The sequence below is a fragment of the Ambystoma mexicanum genome, chromosome 10 (genome assembly GCF_040938575.1).
Source record: "Ambystoma mexicanum isolate Mex_15411 chromosome 10, UKY_AmexF1_1, whole genome shotgun sequence".
NCBI classification, from domain to species: Eukaryota; Metazoa; Chordata; class Amphibia; order Caudata; family Ambystomatidae; genus Ambystoma; species Ambystoma mexicanum.
Window position 1 is genome coordinate 118,757,413 of NC_090932.1, and position 15,808 is coordinate 118,773,220.

Consider the following 15,808-nt stretch of genomic DNA (forward strand, 5'->3'; position numbering starts at 1 on the left):
TGAGGGTTCTGTATCAATGGCACAATCCTCTGGCCTGTGAGGAGGGAGAGCTTGAACTATAGCGGTCGAAAATACATCAGAAAAGGCTTGGTAGACCTTGGGAATCTGGATGATGTTAGAAACGGTAACTGGACCTTGTTGGCTCTCTGGGAAGTCTTCAGAGGGCTTTGGTAAGGTATCCTGGGATAAGCAGTGAGCCATGCAATATTCGGATCCTAGGAACAGGGAACCTGCTGCCCAATTGATGTGAGGATTATGCCTTTGTAGCCAGAGCATTCCAAGAACCATCGGATAATGGGCTGATTTAATGAGGTAAAATCTGATCCTTTCTTGATGGTGATTAATAGAGAGTAGAATCTCTTTAGTCTGAAGGGTAATGGGTCCTGAAGAAAGAGGTCTCCCATCAATTGCCTCCACTAGTTGCATTGTTGCTCGGCTTTCGTGTGGAATGTTGTGGGCAGTGGCCCAATCTTGATCTAGAAAAACGCCCATAGATCCACAGTCAATTAAAGCCAGGATGGGGTAGGATTCGGTCTTGGAAGGTGATAGAAGGGCCTGAAGAACCACAAGATTATTTCGTCCAGGAGAGTTCAAGGATGGAATTGATGTGGAGCCAACATCTCTCTCCCGACACCGTGCTCCATCTAGAATCGGGAGCTGGCGTTTCCCGAACGCCATGGAGAGGCTTTAGGACATTCTCTCACTAGATGTTTATCGGAGGCGCAATACATGCACAGACCAGTATGGATCCGCTGCATCCTTTCTTGAGAGGTAATGGGACCACGGAAGGCTCCTAGTTGCATAGGTTCTGTGTCCGGGGTAGGAGGAACGGTAGGCTCTGCTCTAGGAGCAGGTTCCATAGTGGTCTTTTGAAAAGTCGCCTTAGATTTCCTTTTTTCTGCTCTTCTTTCTTGGATTCGGAAATCTATTTGCAATGAAAGTCCATAAGAGCCTGGAAGGAGCTTGGGCGGGCAACCCTTGCTAGCTCATCTTTTATTTCTTCGTTTAATCCCCTTCGGAAGAAAGTAAAGCTGGCTTCTGGAGACCAATCTGCTTCTTTCACGAGTTGTTTGAAACAAGTAACATAGGGGAGCATATCCTGGGACTCTTGTTGAAACTCGAGTAGTCTCTCTTGAGCACTATACACCTGTTCTGGACGATCAAACATTTCTTTAAGGGCTCTCACAAAGCCATCATAGTCATCCAAGAGGGCATTGCTTGAATTGACCAGGGGGGTTGCCCAAGTCAATGCATTTCCAGTGAGGTGGGAGATCATAAAGCTCACCTTTGCTCTAGGAGTGGAGAAATAGTAGGGCTTGAAGGTGAAGTGAACTAAACATGAATCAAGAAAGGCGTGGAGGGTCTTGGAAGAACCATCATACTTGTCCACTATTCCTCCCAATATCACACTTTCTTTGGTTGCGGAATCACGTAATAGGCCTAGCTGTTTTAGTGCAGCGTTCTCTGCCTTGAGGTTCTGTACCTCTGTAGTTAATTCCTGCATACCTCACATGAGATATTGAACTGCGGCTTCCATCTCTGTGTCTGTTTCGTTTTTAAGGTGTCTCAATCTGTCACAAGTCTCTCCCCTTCTCACCTGTCTTTGTTGTGTACTTGCGTCCTTCTGGGTTTTCTTCTTCTTCATGGCCCGGGATTTGTATAGACCCGAACGCTGGTCCTCGGCGTCCAGTGTGAGGATATCGGTTCAGCTTCCAGGAGTCTTCGTAGGTCCAGGGTAATACCAGGATGAAAATAAGTACGCTCGGAGACACAGAGGTCCGTGACTCTAGCGCGGAAGGGTTTCCAGGAGTTTTGGAGAGGGAAAAGGAACAGGACGGGATTCAAGGAACTGGGAATAGGGATAGAAGCAAGAGCCCCGATCGAACTCCGGCTAAACACGTCCGACTACAGGTAGCGGTAGCGTTGAGATGCGCTGAGCCGCGGGGGTGTGTCTCTCTTGTACGATGAGCAGCGTGGACCGTATAGACTGGACAGGAGCGTTCTGTTCCGGGCAGCCATGTTGGAAGGATCACTGCATTCAATCCCCTGCGAGTCAATAACCAGGAGGTCCAGAAGGGACCTAGACGACGGTTCATGACACTTACATAATAGTAAACCTAACGTGCACTTTTGTGTCGAATTTTGTACTGGCCACAAAACCGGATGGGATCAACACACATACACAAAATTAGGCTCAGTACTGATTTCATTATTCATAATGATCAGAAGATACACTTGTAGATCATATATACTCACTATATTCACTGCCTAGACACAAGCCACCACAAGTTCTTAAACTGCTTTACCCCATGGTCTCGGCCCACTCTTCTTCCCCCTCCTTCTCAAGTCCCATCAAGTTCAAAGAAGGCAAAGTATGGACTGAGGCTTCCGTTGGTGGGTCTTTTCCCCAGCAGTCTCTAAATACTTTAATTACAAAGATGTCTGAACCTTGAGTTTTCCAACAAAGAAATCAACAGATTGAATATGTAACAAATGTCTTGGATATCTACTCTTATGTAACGCAGTTTCTCTAAAATGCCAAGATCCTGTCTCAGCAATATTTACATCACTTACAACCATAGGAGTTTTTTAAATGACCCAATTTGGTGCAAAATGGAGGTAAATGTCGTGGATAAGAACAATAAGCCCAAAAGTGAGATACCACTAAGGCATCAAATAGTATGAGGTGGACTGATCTGATCACGGATGCCACAAAAAATATAACGAGATTCCCTTCTACTGGTTTGAACAATCAATTTTTAGCTTGAAGGGTCCCAGTGGTTGCTCCCCGCACAGGGATCTAGGAGTTGGACCCTTGGACCCAGTGGTTAAACAGATAAGATGCCCCAGAGGACGGGTTCCCCTGATGAGGCATTTAGAATATGGCACCACAAATCATTTTGTGGTAATGTATAATGCCCCTAGATTGCTAGAGACTTCTTTTGAGAGCCAGGATGCTCTTACCAATAAGACACTCCACTGATTACATCACAAAAAAGGTTGCATCTCCATTATATGAGATGATATTGTTAAATGCATTCAGAAAAGAATGCCCAACAGCCCCATGAATTATCAACAGGTGTTCTTGATTGGAGAGGAGCTTGCGCAGGTACTGTTATCAATAGAACTGAGGCCTTATCCCCACTTGGATCGCACACTGTACTCTTACCATCTGTTCCTCAGCTAGAGGTCCAACACTCATACAATTCCCCATGGAATTGGGCAACTAGATATCAAGTGGGAACACCGCAACTCAATGCCCGCCATGACACCGCCCTGACAACAAACGGTATGAGTGGGAAATGAGGTAAATGGGAGTGGGCCACCCTCTTTGAATCAGGGGGAGAGAGGGACTGTGGCATGATGTCATATGTGCCACCACAAGCCCTTGGCTACTCATGGGGATGATTCAGCCAATAAAGGGGAGTTTGGGGTGCATATTCCTGGAACATTGTAGGGCTGGCCAAAAATATGATGGACAGCCAGTTGCTAGAATTTGTATGAGTGTATAAAATCATCTACCGCCAAGAGAATTGGTCAACAGAGGTAATCCACTTCCAGGGATACATAACTAGATCCCAGCAGTTAAGGGAAGGCAGGGGCGACCAAATGGGGGCCTTTTAATATGTGTTGACGCCTCCCTGGCAAAACAGATTGACAACACATGCCATGAGTAATTGGAGCTCCATCTAAGCACCAAGGATGGATCTGAAATACTATTAATTAATGTGTGTAAAACACCTGATCAAAAAAGAACTTCAGTTGCTTGATCTCCGCAAGGCCAGAGTTAATATTTGGAGAATGAAACATTCAAATAGTCGAAAGGTATTTATCATAAGGGACTTTAATCTCCAATATGAGACCCAGCCACTGACTGAGGGCATTTGTGAAGGTGAGGATAGCCTGTTGAATGTGGAAAGCCTCTGTGCAATGCCCCTGGATGTTCCAAAATTAATGCCATTGTTCTTGTAAGTATCTGTATGTTTTCAAACATGCACGCATGCCATGGGGGATTGATGGAGATTTGCCTGGCCAAACACACATACGTGTATGGCCCTCGAGTCTCGCTCATAGATTACATTTTGGTAAGTCTAGAAATATGGTCCCAAACTATTGAGTTTGTAATACACACAAGGGTGGAAAGTGATCATCGGCCATAGATGTTGAGGGTGGCTCCCCAACTATTTGGGTTGACGGGGCTAGTGACCTTCCCGACAATGTATTACTGCGATTTTCCGGAAATGCAACAAGTGGGTCAAAATGAATACACATGGGAAATTGGCTGCTATCTATGAATCTATTCTCCCAAAATTAGAAAGAATTTTGCAATATGATGGGGGGGGCACCATTGCATGTATTGCCGCAGCATTTGATGTTTGTGGATGAAATAAGACCACTCTTTATGGCCAATACCACGTTGAATCACAGGAATGTTATTAAAGCGTTTCCCTGGTGTGATCAAGATTGTCGGAGGGCTATAGAGAATTTGATTAAAAGTGTCTAACATTTATCGGATGGGCGGGGAGGCGGTAATTACAGCCCATTCCTTATATAAGAGAATGTTAAAGGAGAAAAAGGAGGAGCACCACAGGGACACATGGAGTTCCCTCCTTAACGCCATGGCAGAGAAAGACCCAAACAGATTTTGGAGTCTTATAGGGATGGAAGGCACTGAAGGCCAACAGCAAATCCTGTGCAATGTTCCTGAATCAGTCTGGTTTTCACGCGGTATATCGTTGTATGCTGAATCTAGAGTTTCTTTATTTTTATTTGTGTATTGATTTATTTATATGGAGGCGTAAACCCGCAGGCATCAGGGCGCCGAAACAAAAACACAGGGATATAGCAAACAGAACGCGACAAACAGGCAGAGAAAGACTAAGGAAACCTCAGGGGGAAAGTAATGTTTTTATCTGTCGTTGAAAAGTGCAGTGCTCCTTCATTAATCGGAATTCTAATGTGTTTTTGGATGCAAGCTCTCCTAGTATGGTCGATAGTGAAGAGGATTTTGTTCCACTTAGCTAAACACTAGGTGACGCTATTACTGCTCTTAACAGTCAAAAACGGGGGAGGGCGGGTTTGCAAAAAGGCACTGATGGAGGCCTGGATGGAAGAGAAGAACACCTTACATCATTTTCAGGCTGGCTTCCAGTCAAATATTACTACCATCGACCAATGTCTAAGGCTTGGGCTATTGTGTGATAAATATGTAAACCTGAGGGAAATGAGACTATATGGCACATTTGTCATTTTAAAAATGGCCTTCAATAAAGGACAAAGGGGGAGTTTATGAAATGCCTTAATAAATATGAGCATACCCCAAGCCCTCCTCAGGGCAATTCAAAGTTTATACACAGGGAACAAGGCTGTGGTAAGATGGAGTGCCGATGGCAGGGTCACCAAGAAAATCTGGGAGTACGCCAAGGATGTGTTTTGGCTGCCAAACGTTTTTGTGTTTTTATCAATGGTAAAACTTTTGATTTAATGACTTTTTTCTGGTTTTAGCTGGGGAAGAATGCCCAATTATAATGTTGCGGATGATGCTGTACTTTTATCACTTACCCCTCTTGGCTTAAAAAAACAATTGTTGGCATTCAAAGAGTTTTGTGACTCAAATGTGCTTGCCATACATGTGAAAAAACAAAGACCATGACCTGTAGGAAAAGCTGGACCAAGGGGCTAAAAAAACTAAGCTTGACACTCAATGGGGAGCGTGCTGAGCAAGTTAACGAGCATGATTATCTGTGTGTCTGGTTCACAGAAAAGTGCAATTGTTCCTCTCAAGTTTCCAGGGCTGATAGTAAACTCAATTTCCATTGTGGAGTCATTGCTACATTTGCTCATGATTATTACAATGAGGGGGTGAAAGGATCCTTGGAAGCTTACTCTGCCCAGGCCAAACAAGCAGCGTTCTACAGGGCAGAACTGTGGGGAGGAACCAATTGCGATCAACTAACTATAAGTGAAAACAAATTTGTGAAACATTGTGTTGGGACTCTCCAGAAGCACTCCTACCTTTCCAGTCTTCATAGAGGTCAATGTCCAGAGAATTGGGCCACTATGTAGGTCTGAACCCACTCTATCGGGTTTGGGGTCCGTCCTCTCCGAGACTAACTATGGATAGATTGGACCTGGAAGACATTTTATCACAGCAGGGTGATCGATCTTTGCCATGGATAAAATATTTAAAGGAAGCCTTTAACTGGGGAAACTTTGAGTGCTTGTCAGAATCTCAGTTTATTACCAAGAGCTCAGAAATATGGATCAAATTAGCTCTCTTTCTTGATAATACATGTGGACTCCTAATCGAAATATCAAGTAATGCGAGTGGAAGGAGATACTGGGATTTGAAGAAAAGTGTTGGGTATGAAAGTTATCTGGATGTTGAGTCTCCCAAATTTCCCAGGGCTCTGTATCTTAAGCTTTGTCTGGGCACGTTACCTTTGGCTCAATTATTACATAAATGGAATTGTGATGTTACCAAAAAATGCCCCGCCTGTGAAAACAAAACTGAGAATGTAGTGCATTTTCTTTTATTCTACCCTCTATACCTAAGGAACATATATTTTATGGCACTATTTACGTGCAGAGCTGCGAGTAACACAAAGGAGGTGTTGGCACTGTTAACTCAAAAGACAATCTGGCAGTGCGCTCTGTTGTAAAGTACGCGGCGGGTGCATAGAGGGCAAGATTACGTTACACTGCTTAACGCTGTACTTTGTATAAAAGAGGGGCGAGATTGGGTATCTTCTTATCAAAGCTGCTCTTTTGTAACCATGAGCCTACCATTTCTTTCCAATTACATCTTAACTGGGCGCATTACTTTTAGCTCTATCATGTACCTTTAAAACCACATTTTAGAAGCTTTGTATAAAATTAAATGAATTTTAAAAATGTGCTTAACCCCTGCTATTTTTATATGATGTGATTCTGTGAAATTATTGCTGCAACTGCGTTGACAATCTACTGTGCAATCGATGTTTTGGGATTTTGACTTCTTTGTGACATTACTGTTATGGTTCTGTGACTGAAATAAAGTAAAACATTGTTTTGCAAAAAATGTTAAACCCCTGCAGTCCCTTGTCTTTGGATGCACAGGCAGGCTCATGTGTAATGTGAAAGGGCAGTGGAATACAACAGAGTACATTTTACTGGAAAAGCTCACATCTCTATTCTGAAAACTCACATAGAGTGAAAACTACATTTAGGTAAAAGCTGTGTATACATAGATAGATTGACAGTTGTACACATATATAGATTTAAAGCAGCACCCACATTTGTATAGGAGATTGCCTACAAATGTTCAGAGAAAGCTGTACATCTATATTCCGAGAGAATGGATACACATATGGTCAGATCAGAGTGTAAGACTCCATGAGATTATTATTCTCCACATTTAAACATACAAGAGCCAACATGTATAAGCCAACCACTTTCCATTTTTAAATCACCTGAGACCGGAGATCCTGGACAGAGAAAACTATTGACTAAGCACCAAGAAGCCATGGTGCTGACATCATTAGTGACATCACGACGTAGCAGTGTTAGACATGAAGCACACTCACAGTCCTGCACTGCATCACACACATAAACATACACTTGTATACATGAAGAACATAAGTGCACAGTTCTATAGCTAGAGGACAGATACATATACATACTATCATTGCTTTTATTATTTTAAGCCAAATGCAGTAATGCAGAACCCCAAGGCACAAGGGATCCTGAGCAAGCTTTCAGATCCTTAACGTGAATACATCTATGGTACTACAGGGATATATATGGAACCTGATAGGACCAAGTGTGACAATGTCAAAGATACACAGACACATTCCAGTCTCAGGTGACATGGGGACCAGCTGTAGAGAAACAGAACAAATCCTCATAATTGCAAGCTGAAGATTTTGTGGTCCCTAAACACGTGGTACAGCCAAATGAGACAATGGACAGTCATCCGTGGTGGGAAAGGGGAGCTCATCCCAGGCAGCTAGACACAGACTGCAACAAGTGTTGCGACGTGAAGATCACATTCTCATAGTCAAAGGTGATACACAAGTTACAATACAGGCACATAATCATTGACATCACCTTGAAGAAGTGCACAGCGAGCTGAGAACTCGACCGAGTCCCAAGCCTGGGGAGATCAGCTCTTACCAATCACAGTTAAGAAACCCAGTGGTGGATGGCAAGGGGCGTGAACCAATAGTAAATCCACTTCTCTGCAGCAATATAATAGATAGTTTCTTGGGGATCGGACATGCCAGCCACTTGACATGCAAGGACCAGTAGGACAACATCAATAGGAGACCATTCAGGTTATAGTACTCTCGATACCCAATCCTTCATGCTGATAGGTTTTTCGAGAAGGGCACAAGTGATGACGACAGAGCACACAAAACTATGCCATATGCCATGTAAAGCTGATAAGTACCAGAAAATTCCTGTTTTCTTGTATTGATGCCTGTTGGTATTATTTGTAATAAACCGCAGTTTTTACTTGCCGTTGGCTGAGTACTCTGTTTGTTCTGGGGAGGGTGTTGGGCCACAAAGTCGGCGGACCCCGAGCCATACTCTGGCATACCTGGGAGTCCCTTCCAACAAGTTGGTAGCAGAGTTGATGGTTGACTGCGCCTGCCCGGCACAAAGCCGGCTCCTCCACTGCAGAACCTGAGACGCTGCAGGACCCCTCGGAATGCATGCCCCGTGAAAAGGCCATCAGGAGCCAGCTTGGGAAAAATCCTGCTCGAAATCCGTGAGGTGTCCAGCAGACCAGGAAGGGGATGGGGCAGCTTTTGGGGGACGCGGCACCCGAGCAGAGTCAGCAAACCACAGAGTGTAAGTATTGTCCCAGCTATACGGCAACTGTAGGTGTGAGTATTGTAGAGTACTGTCAAAGTATTGTTTAGCATTGTTAAATGTTGTAGGGACAGGAGCGGAGGTATACGTCATTATTTGTGGGTACGGCACATTCGAGTTTAGAGGTAAATGGTTCTGGTGAACTACCTAGACTATTGACCCAAAGGCAGAGATGACAGAATTATGTAAATAGTTTTTTCCTGTGGGTTGGGTATCCCCTAAAGGTTTAGCAAGGGAGCTGACCGAGATTGCGGAAGGTGATTTGACTGGTTAAGTCTCGAGACAAGGCATATTATTTGCTAGGCGATGCATCAGGTACACATTTAACACAAGGGAATATTGGCATACTCTGCTAGGAGGCAGGAAGACAGCTGAGGGGTTTGTGTTGGGGCTATGTGTATTTTGGGGTAACGGCCTATAACATTGTGTGCACTGTATTTGACTTCCATTTGTTCTGGGGAGGGTGTTGGGCTATCGAAGTTGGCAGACCCCAATACTCTGGCATACCTGGGAGTCCCTCCAAACAGACCGTACATCAGGGCAAATGAGATTGGACATGTCGCCCTATCTGATCTGTATATCAATACCAACAATAAATAATTCTACACCCCACTGTGTGGGTCACCATCTACGTAGCTGGACACCATGACAATGCAATCACTTCTGAAACTGTGCTATGCCTTTGGAAATCATGTATACATACATGAGCTGATGATTTGTGGTTGTGTCTAAAATCTTAAAACATCCAATTACAAATTTGAGGTCCATTATTTTTCCACAGTTTAAACGGTAAGAACAAATTGCAGTTACCTTGGAGGTCCATGATCGTTCTTTAGGCCCTGTCCCCTACTCATACCAATGCTTTCACCGATGCATGTTTACCTGTTCACCTTCGGAGGTGCTCGTAATAACATCTGTTAAGGTCCTGTGGTAGAAATTGCAAGCCAGAAATAATTATTGTACAATAACAACAAAGCCAAACAGAAGAGGGTACCTTAAGGTGGTCGACATGATGCACCTTCCTGATGAACAGTTGCACCCAGCCTTGTCATGCTCCATACCTAGGTTATGCCCCATCTCATGCGCTATGGTCGCAGCAACTAATGCAGGAGGAGTGCTGTGGTCCTGAAATAAAGAATGGAGAAATATACTTTTAATGCCTGGCCTGGTAGTCACACACTGGGGAGGATTCTATGACAGAATGAAAAGCCTCAATTTTTCACAGTTTTTCACATACATTAAACAATTTCAAACTGCTAGCAAGAAAGAACTTAACCTATCAGTACCTTGTTGCAAACTAGCCTGCTTGTCATCCAATGATTTGGTACAAATGTTCCCAAGAGTAACCCATACTGCCAGTGCTTTACGCAGGGTGAGAAATCGAAGGGGGCTGTAATTTGGTGGCATGGCTTAAGTGATGGGTGTGGTCTAAGAAATGATGTGCACGGCCTAAAAAAGCACAAGTAACAGAATGTTACAGAGCCATTTTTTGCCTATGTAAATAGGTGCAGATCCCAATTACTGTTTAGATACTCTCTCCTTAAATGTAAAACAAATCAAAGAACCTTGTATTATTTACTGAGTAATTAACTTGGGCCATTGACAAAAGGTTAGGTGGTGAGGTACATTAACAAGATAACTCAAATCTCATTACATTTGTCAAGCAAGACAACCCTTCAAAGCCATTACAATTTGTTCATGGAAAGGGCTGAACCAAGGAATCCCTACACCAGCACTCTTAAGACCCTACACACACATCTTACCAAAAACGTTCTCACCCATGTATTTGCAATCTACTGCACTGGCATCGTGCTGTGCAGGAGGCCAGACCTGCAGCAACCATGTGAAGTGCACAAGCAAGTGTGCCCAACAGCCCTTGTCTGCTGTCAGTATCTGAGTCACTTCACTGGACCTCACATTACAGAATATTTTTAATAATACCTGCACAGTGTGTTTGCTATTGTAGACCCAAACCTCATTCTCCACCCCATACTAGCCAACAAAACATAGACAGTTAGCAAAAAGTAAGATGAACCCACAACATGAGAGACTCTAGGGATGGTCTCTTACTAGTTATGGGCGGACAGATATGTGTGAAAACTATCCTCCCTCTTCTCTCTCATACCACGGTCTGGTACAACTGAGACAAAAAAATGAAAATCACAAATCAGCATAACTAAAAGACCTACTGCAAATTCCACCAACAGTGTTTTATGCTATCTTATGGTGTCTTGTACCACACACGGCTGCCATTTTCATGATCTCCAGGCAATCTGGTGGATCTGAAAAAGAAGGGGGTTGGGATGGTGAGTTAGTAGGTTTGAGAGGGAAACGGGCAAGAGAGCTTTGATGTGCTGTTGGTAGGTTCCATTTGGAAAAAACATTCACTGTGTACTGGTATTATTTTGGTAGATTGGTGTTTGTGGGATGTTTTGTTGGTGATTGTATGTGGTTGTTTCATGAGCATGTTGGGTGTTGTGGAGAGTTGGTAGTCAGTAGTTTCAGTGGTTTGTGTCCAAAATCGGCATCATGTTACTTCTGTGTGGGGTGGTAGGTATGCAGATTGTTAGACTGATTTAGTAGTGTTAATCAGGGTTGTCTGTGTTGACGCTTTGGCTTAGTCTTCTTCCTATTGGGTTTGGGGTTGATTTTTCTTTGGGTGGTGCAGTCTTGTAGAATTCTCTTGCATTGCGGTGGCAGGATGTGTTGCTCCAATGTTTTCTTAATCTTGGTGCATTAAAGAGAGATGTTTTTGCGAGTTTCCTGAATTTTAGGTAATCTTCTGTTGTTCTTACTTCCTTTGTAAGCGATTTGCAGAGTTTCACTGCTATGCATGAAAATGCTGATCCCCCAAATCTTTGTTTTGAGTAATGATTCAGTTTGAGGCAAATGTTGTTACTAGATCTTAGTGTCCCTGTTGAGTAGTAGATGGAGCTTTTCTCTGTGTGTTATGGAGAGAGTTTTGAAGAAGATTCATTTTTTGACCTGTAACCAATGCAATGTTTTTTGCACTGGTTTGGTGTGTTCTCTTCTCATAAGCATAAGGAGTAGTCTTCCTGTTGCGTTCTATATTTGTTGTTGCTTCCTCATAAGGTATTCTGGCATACAAAGATAGATACTGTTGGTGTAGTCTATTCTTGACATGACGAGACAGGTGTCTGTGAGTGTTCTATGTGTGAAGAAGAAGGGAAGTATCTTCTTGATCATGTGTAGGTGGAGGAAACATTTCATCATTTCTGTGTTGACTTGTATTTCTAGTGTTAGTTCGTTGTCCATTAGTACTCCAAGATTTCTGACCACTTTGGATAGTTCTGGCAGGTTTGCCAGCTCAGTGCGCCATGGAATGTGATGGTTGTTCATCGGGCCATCATGCGCAATCATGATTTTGGTTTTGTTCAGGTTGAGTTTAAGGTTGTTGGTGCTCATCCACTGGTTTAGTTCAGTGAGGCTGGGTTTTGTTCTTTCCTGGAATTGATTTTGGAGATGATTTGAGTGTCATCAGCGTAGTTCTAGCAGGTGAGGTCATGTTTTTGATGAGGTTAATCAGGGAGGTCATCCAGATGATGAAGAGTAGCGGAGAAAGCAATGAGCCCTGTGGGACTCCACATGTTGTTGTCTGATGTTCTGACTTAAAAGGCGCTATCCAGATTGTTTTTGTTCTTTCTGTCAAGAAGAATTTTAGCCAGGGCAAAGCTCTGTTGCCAATCCCAATATCGTCTAGTCTTTTGATGAGAGTGCCATGGTTGACTGTATCAAAGGTGGCTGAGAGAACAAGCAGTCTTAGTGCTGAATTTGTGCTGGAGTCTGTGTTGGTCTTTAAGTTGTCCCATATAGATAGTAGCACAGTTCCTAATCCTATCATGGATCTGAAGCCTACTTGTGCCAGAGCTAACAACCAGTTGTTTTCTACATATTAAAAGTTTTGCTCATAGACATAGCGTCCTAGTAGATTCGCCAGGTATAGTATATTTGAAATTGGTCAGTAGTTGGTTAGGTCTTCCAAGTCTCCAGGTGTATCTTTAAGCAGTGGCTTGATGTAGGCTGATTTAATGGCTCATGGCACGGTTCCTGTTGCTAGTAAGAGGTTTCGGAGGTTGAGGTAATATTCTGCTGGTGTTCTTTGGGTGAAGAGGGTTTTGTAGATGTCTGGTGGGCTGGAGTCTGCTGGCGAGCCCACTCTGTTGCTTTTTCTAACCAGACTGTAAAATGTATTTGTCGAAATCAGTGGGAGGTGGTTTAGTCTTGTGGGTGGTTCCAGAATTGGCTGGTTGAGGTGATCAATGCTGATTTTTGGGTTGCTTTGTATGATTTTTTGGATGCTAGTGATTTTGTTCTTGCAGTGATTGGCAAGGTTATCACATACGTTTTGCGTAGAGGTTGGTGAGTTTTAGCACATGGATGGGTTTCATATCTCGTTTATGATGTTGAACAATTCTTTCTGGGTGTTGATTGATTTTGCAATTTGTCCATTGTAGTAGGTCTTTTTTTGCTTTGAGTATTTCAGCTTTGTATAGTCTAATCTGTCTTAAGTATGTGTTTTTTTGTGTGTAGGTTGTAGTTTTTCCTCCATTCTTGTTCAAGATTTCTGTTGTTTTTTTCCAGTGCTTTCAGACATGGTGTATACCATCTTGCCATTGTTTTCTTTAGTGCGGGGTTGAAAGGTTTTTCTGGTGCAATGTCAATGTGTTTTTGCAACCCATTTTAGGATTGTGTCTTTTTTTTCTTCTATGCTGGCATAGTCTAGGATGTTGTCTGATAGTTTCATAGCTTCAATTTCGCATTTGGGTCCACACTTTCAATTTCACTCCAATTTCTTTTAAGCATGATAGGGTTTTTAGGGAGACTGCCGGGTATCCTTGTTGACATTTGTTTCACAAAGGGTATAAAGAGGTGGTCGCTCCAGAGGATTTGCAATGGAGGTAAAGTTGTAACCAGGTTTTTGTTGCCAAATGTTGCATCTAGTGTGTGACTTGCTGTGTGTGTTGCTTCTTTCACCAGTTGTCAAAGGTGCATTGTTGTTAGTTGATTAGTTATTGTTTTGAGTGAGTTGACATTTCCTTCTTCAAACCAGATGTTTAAGTCTCAAAGAATTATCAGGTGATCATGTTTAATGGGCATGTTACGGATGGCGTCCATAAAGGTGTCTATGAAGGTTTGGTCTTATGTCGATGGCCTGCAGATGAGTATAAACATTAGGTTAGTTTGAGAATCTAGGGATAGGTGTGGGATGAGTGATTCACAGTTTGGGATGTTTAACAGTGGTGCTGTTGTTATTTTTAGCTGGTCCTAGTATGCTACAGTGAGTCCTCCTTATTTTCCTTCTCTGTTGGATTGCAAGGGTTTGAAGTTGTTGGGTAGGCAGGTGTGCATTATTACCTTGTACCTTTGAGTTAAACAGGTTTCTGTGGGGAGTAGGATGTCTATCTCTTTGTGTCGTATAGGAGATTGTATATTTCTGTTGACTGCTTGGACATAGAAATCTCGTTGACTATGTTGCAGTGTATCATTTTGTTTCTTGTGGTGCCTTTGGTTCTAGGGGCTCTGGGCTAGCCCAGGCAGTTAGTGACTAACCCTGACAGTCGGGATCCGCCCTCTCTGCCTCTGACTAATCTTAACAATAGGGACTAACCCTGGCAGTAGGTGACTAACTTTGGTGGGCTTGACTGAGATTAGGTGGTTATTAGTAATAGGTTCACAGTAGTGACCACCTCTCTGTGGTGACCTGTGGTGGTCTGTTGTCTGGTCTTTCCTTGAAGGTTCCTGTGTCACTCCCTCTCCTAATGGGGTCATGTAGTTTTTGTAGTGGAGGTTGTATTGGTTTGTGTCAGGTTCACAGTGGTGAAGGCCTCCTGTGGTGATCTGTGGTGGCCTGTAGTTTTACATTCCCTTGTAGGTTTATGTGTAGCTGTCTATCCTGGTGACTTTTCAAGAGTTTTGTATTTGTGTTTGTATCAGGCTCACAGTTGCAAAAGTGTCCCGGTGATACCTTTTGATTTGATCTTCCCCTGTGACGACATGTAGTTTTATAGTTGTGTCGGGTTCACAGTGGCGAAAGCCTCCCTGTGGTGATGTGGTTTGATTTTCCCTTGTGGGGTCCTGTATAGTTGTTGTCTCCCTTTGTGTGTACTTATATTAGTATTGGGTTCAACAGTGACAAATGCCTCCCTGTGGTGTCCAGTGGAGTCCTGTGATTAGATCTTTCCTAGTGTGATCCTGTGTGGCTGTCTCTTCTTGTGAGGTCCCTTAGTTTTTTAGCTGTATCTGGTTGTATTTGGTTCATAGAGGTGGTGGCCTGCCTGTGGTTTTGTGGTTTTAGTAGTATCCGGTTCTCAATGGCTAAGGCTTCCCATGTTGTTTGTGATTAGGTCTTCACCTGAGGTGCCCTGTAAAGTTGACTCCCTTAATGGGCTCTTGTAGCTTTGTAGTTGCATCAGGTTCCACCACTGGAAAAGCCTCCCTGTAGTGACACGTGGTTTCCTGTGGTTAGTTCTTCCCTTATGGGCTCCTGTGTGCCTGTCTCTCGTTGTGGAGTCCTGCAACATTTTAGCTGTGTCTGTTTCACAAGGGTGGTGGCCTTCATGTGATGGTCAGATTCTTGTTAGTTACCAGATGTTGCCAATCTTACATCCAAACTATTTTGTTGGAGTAAATGCTGTGGGAGGAAATGCACTTCAATGTGATGTCAGCCCCCGATGCTAGAGTCAGCGGTACATTAGTCCGATTTAAGGCTTGTTGGGGACAAAGAGTGTACTATGGTTTAGTACCAGGATGCTTATGCTCAGTCTATTTACCCAGATCCAACAGTGGGTATACTCTAATCTTTCACTAGGAATGATTCACCAGAGAGTGTATTATAGTAGTTATACGATATACTGTGGTGGCTATACTGTGAGATTCAAGTGGGTTCAACAGTGGGTATACTCTAGTGGTTCTCTTTTCTTCAGCAGTGGCT

General features: G+C 43.3%; 1 protein-coding gene across 1 annotated transcript in view; it reads right to left on the reverse strand.

Moving 5' to 3' along the window:
* The window catches only part of LOC138493140 (zinc metalloproteinase-disintegrin-like ohanin), a 415,575-nt gene that overhangs the window by 168,451 nt on the left and 231,316 nt on the right, over positions 1–15,808 (reverse strand). Inside the window, exon 11 of the mRNA XM_069620331.1 lies at positions 9,851–9,981. Within this exon, the coding sequence (XP_069476432.1) occupies positions 9,851–9,981 (131 nt within the window). The remainder of the gene's footprint in view (positions 1–9,850; positions 9,982–15,808) is intronic.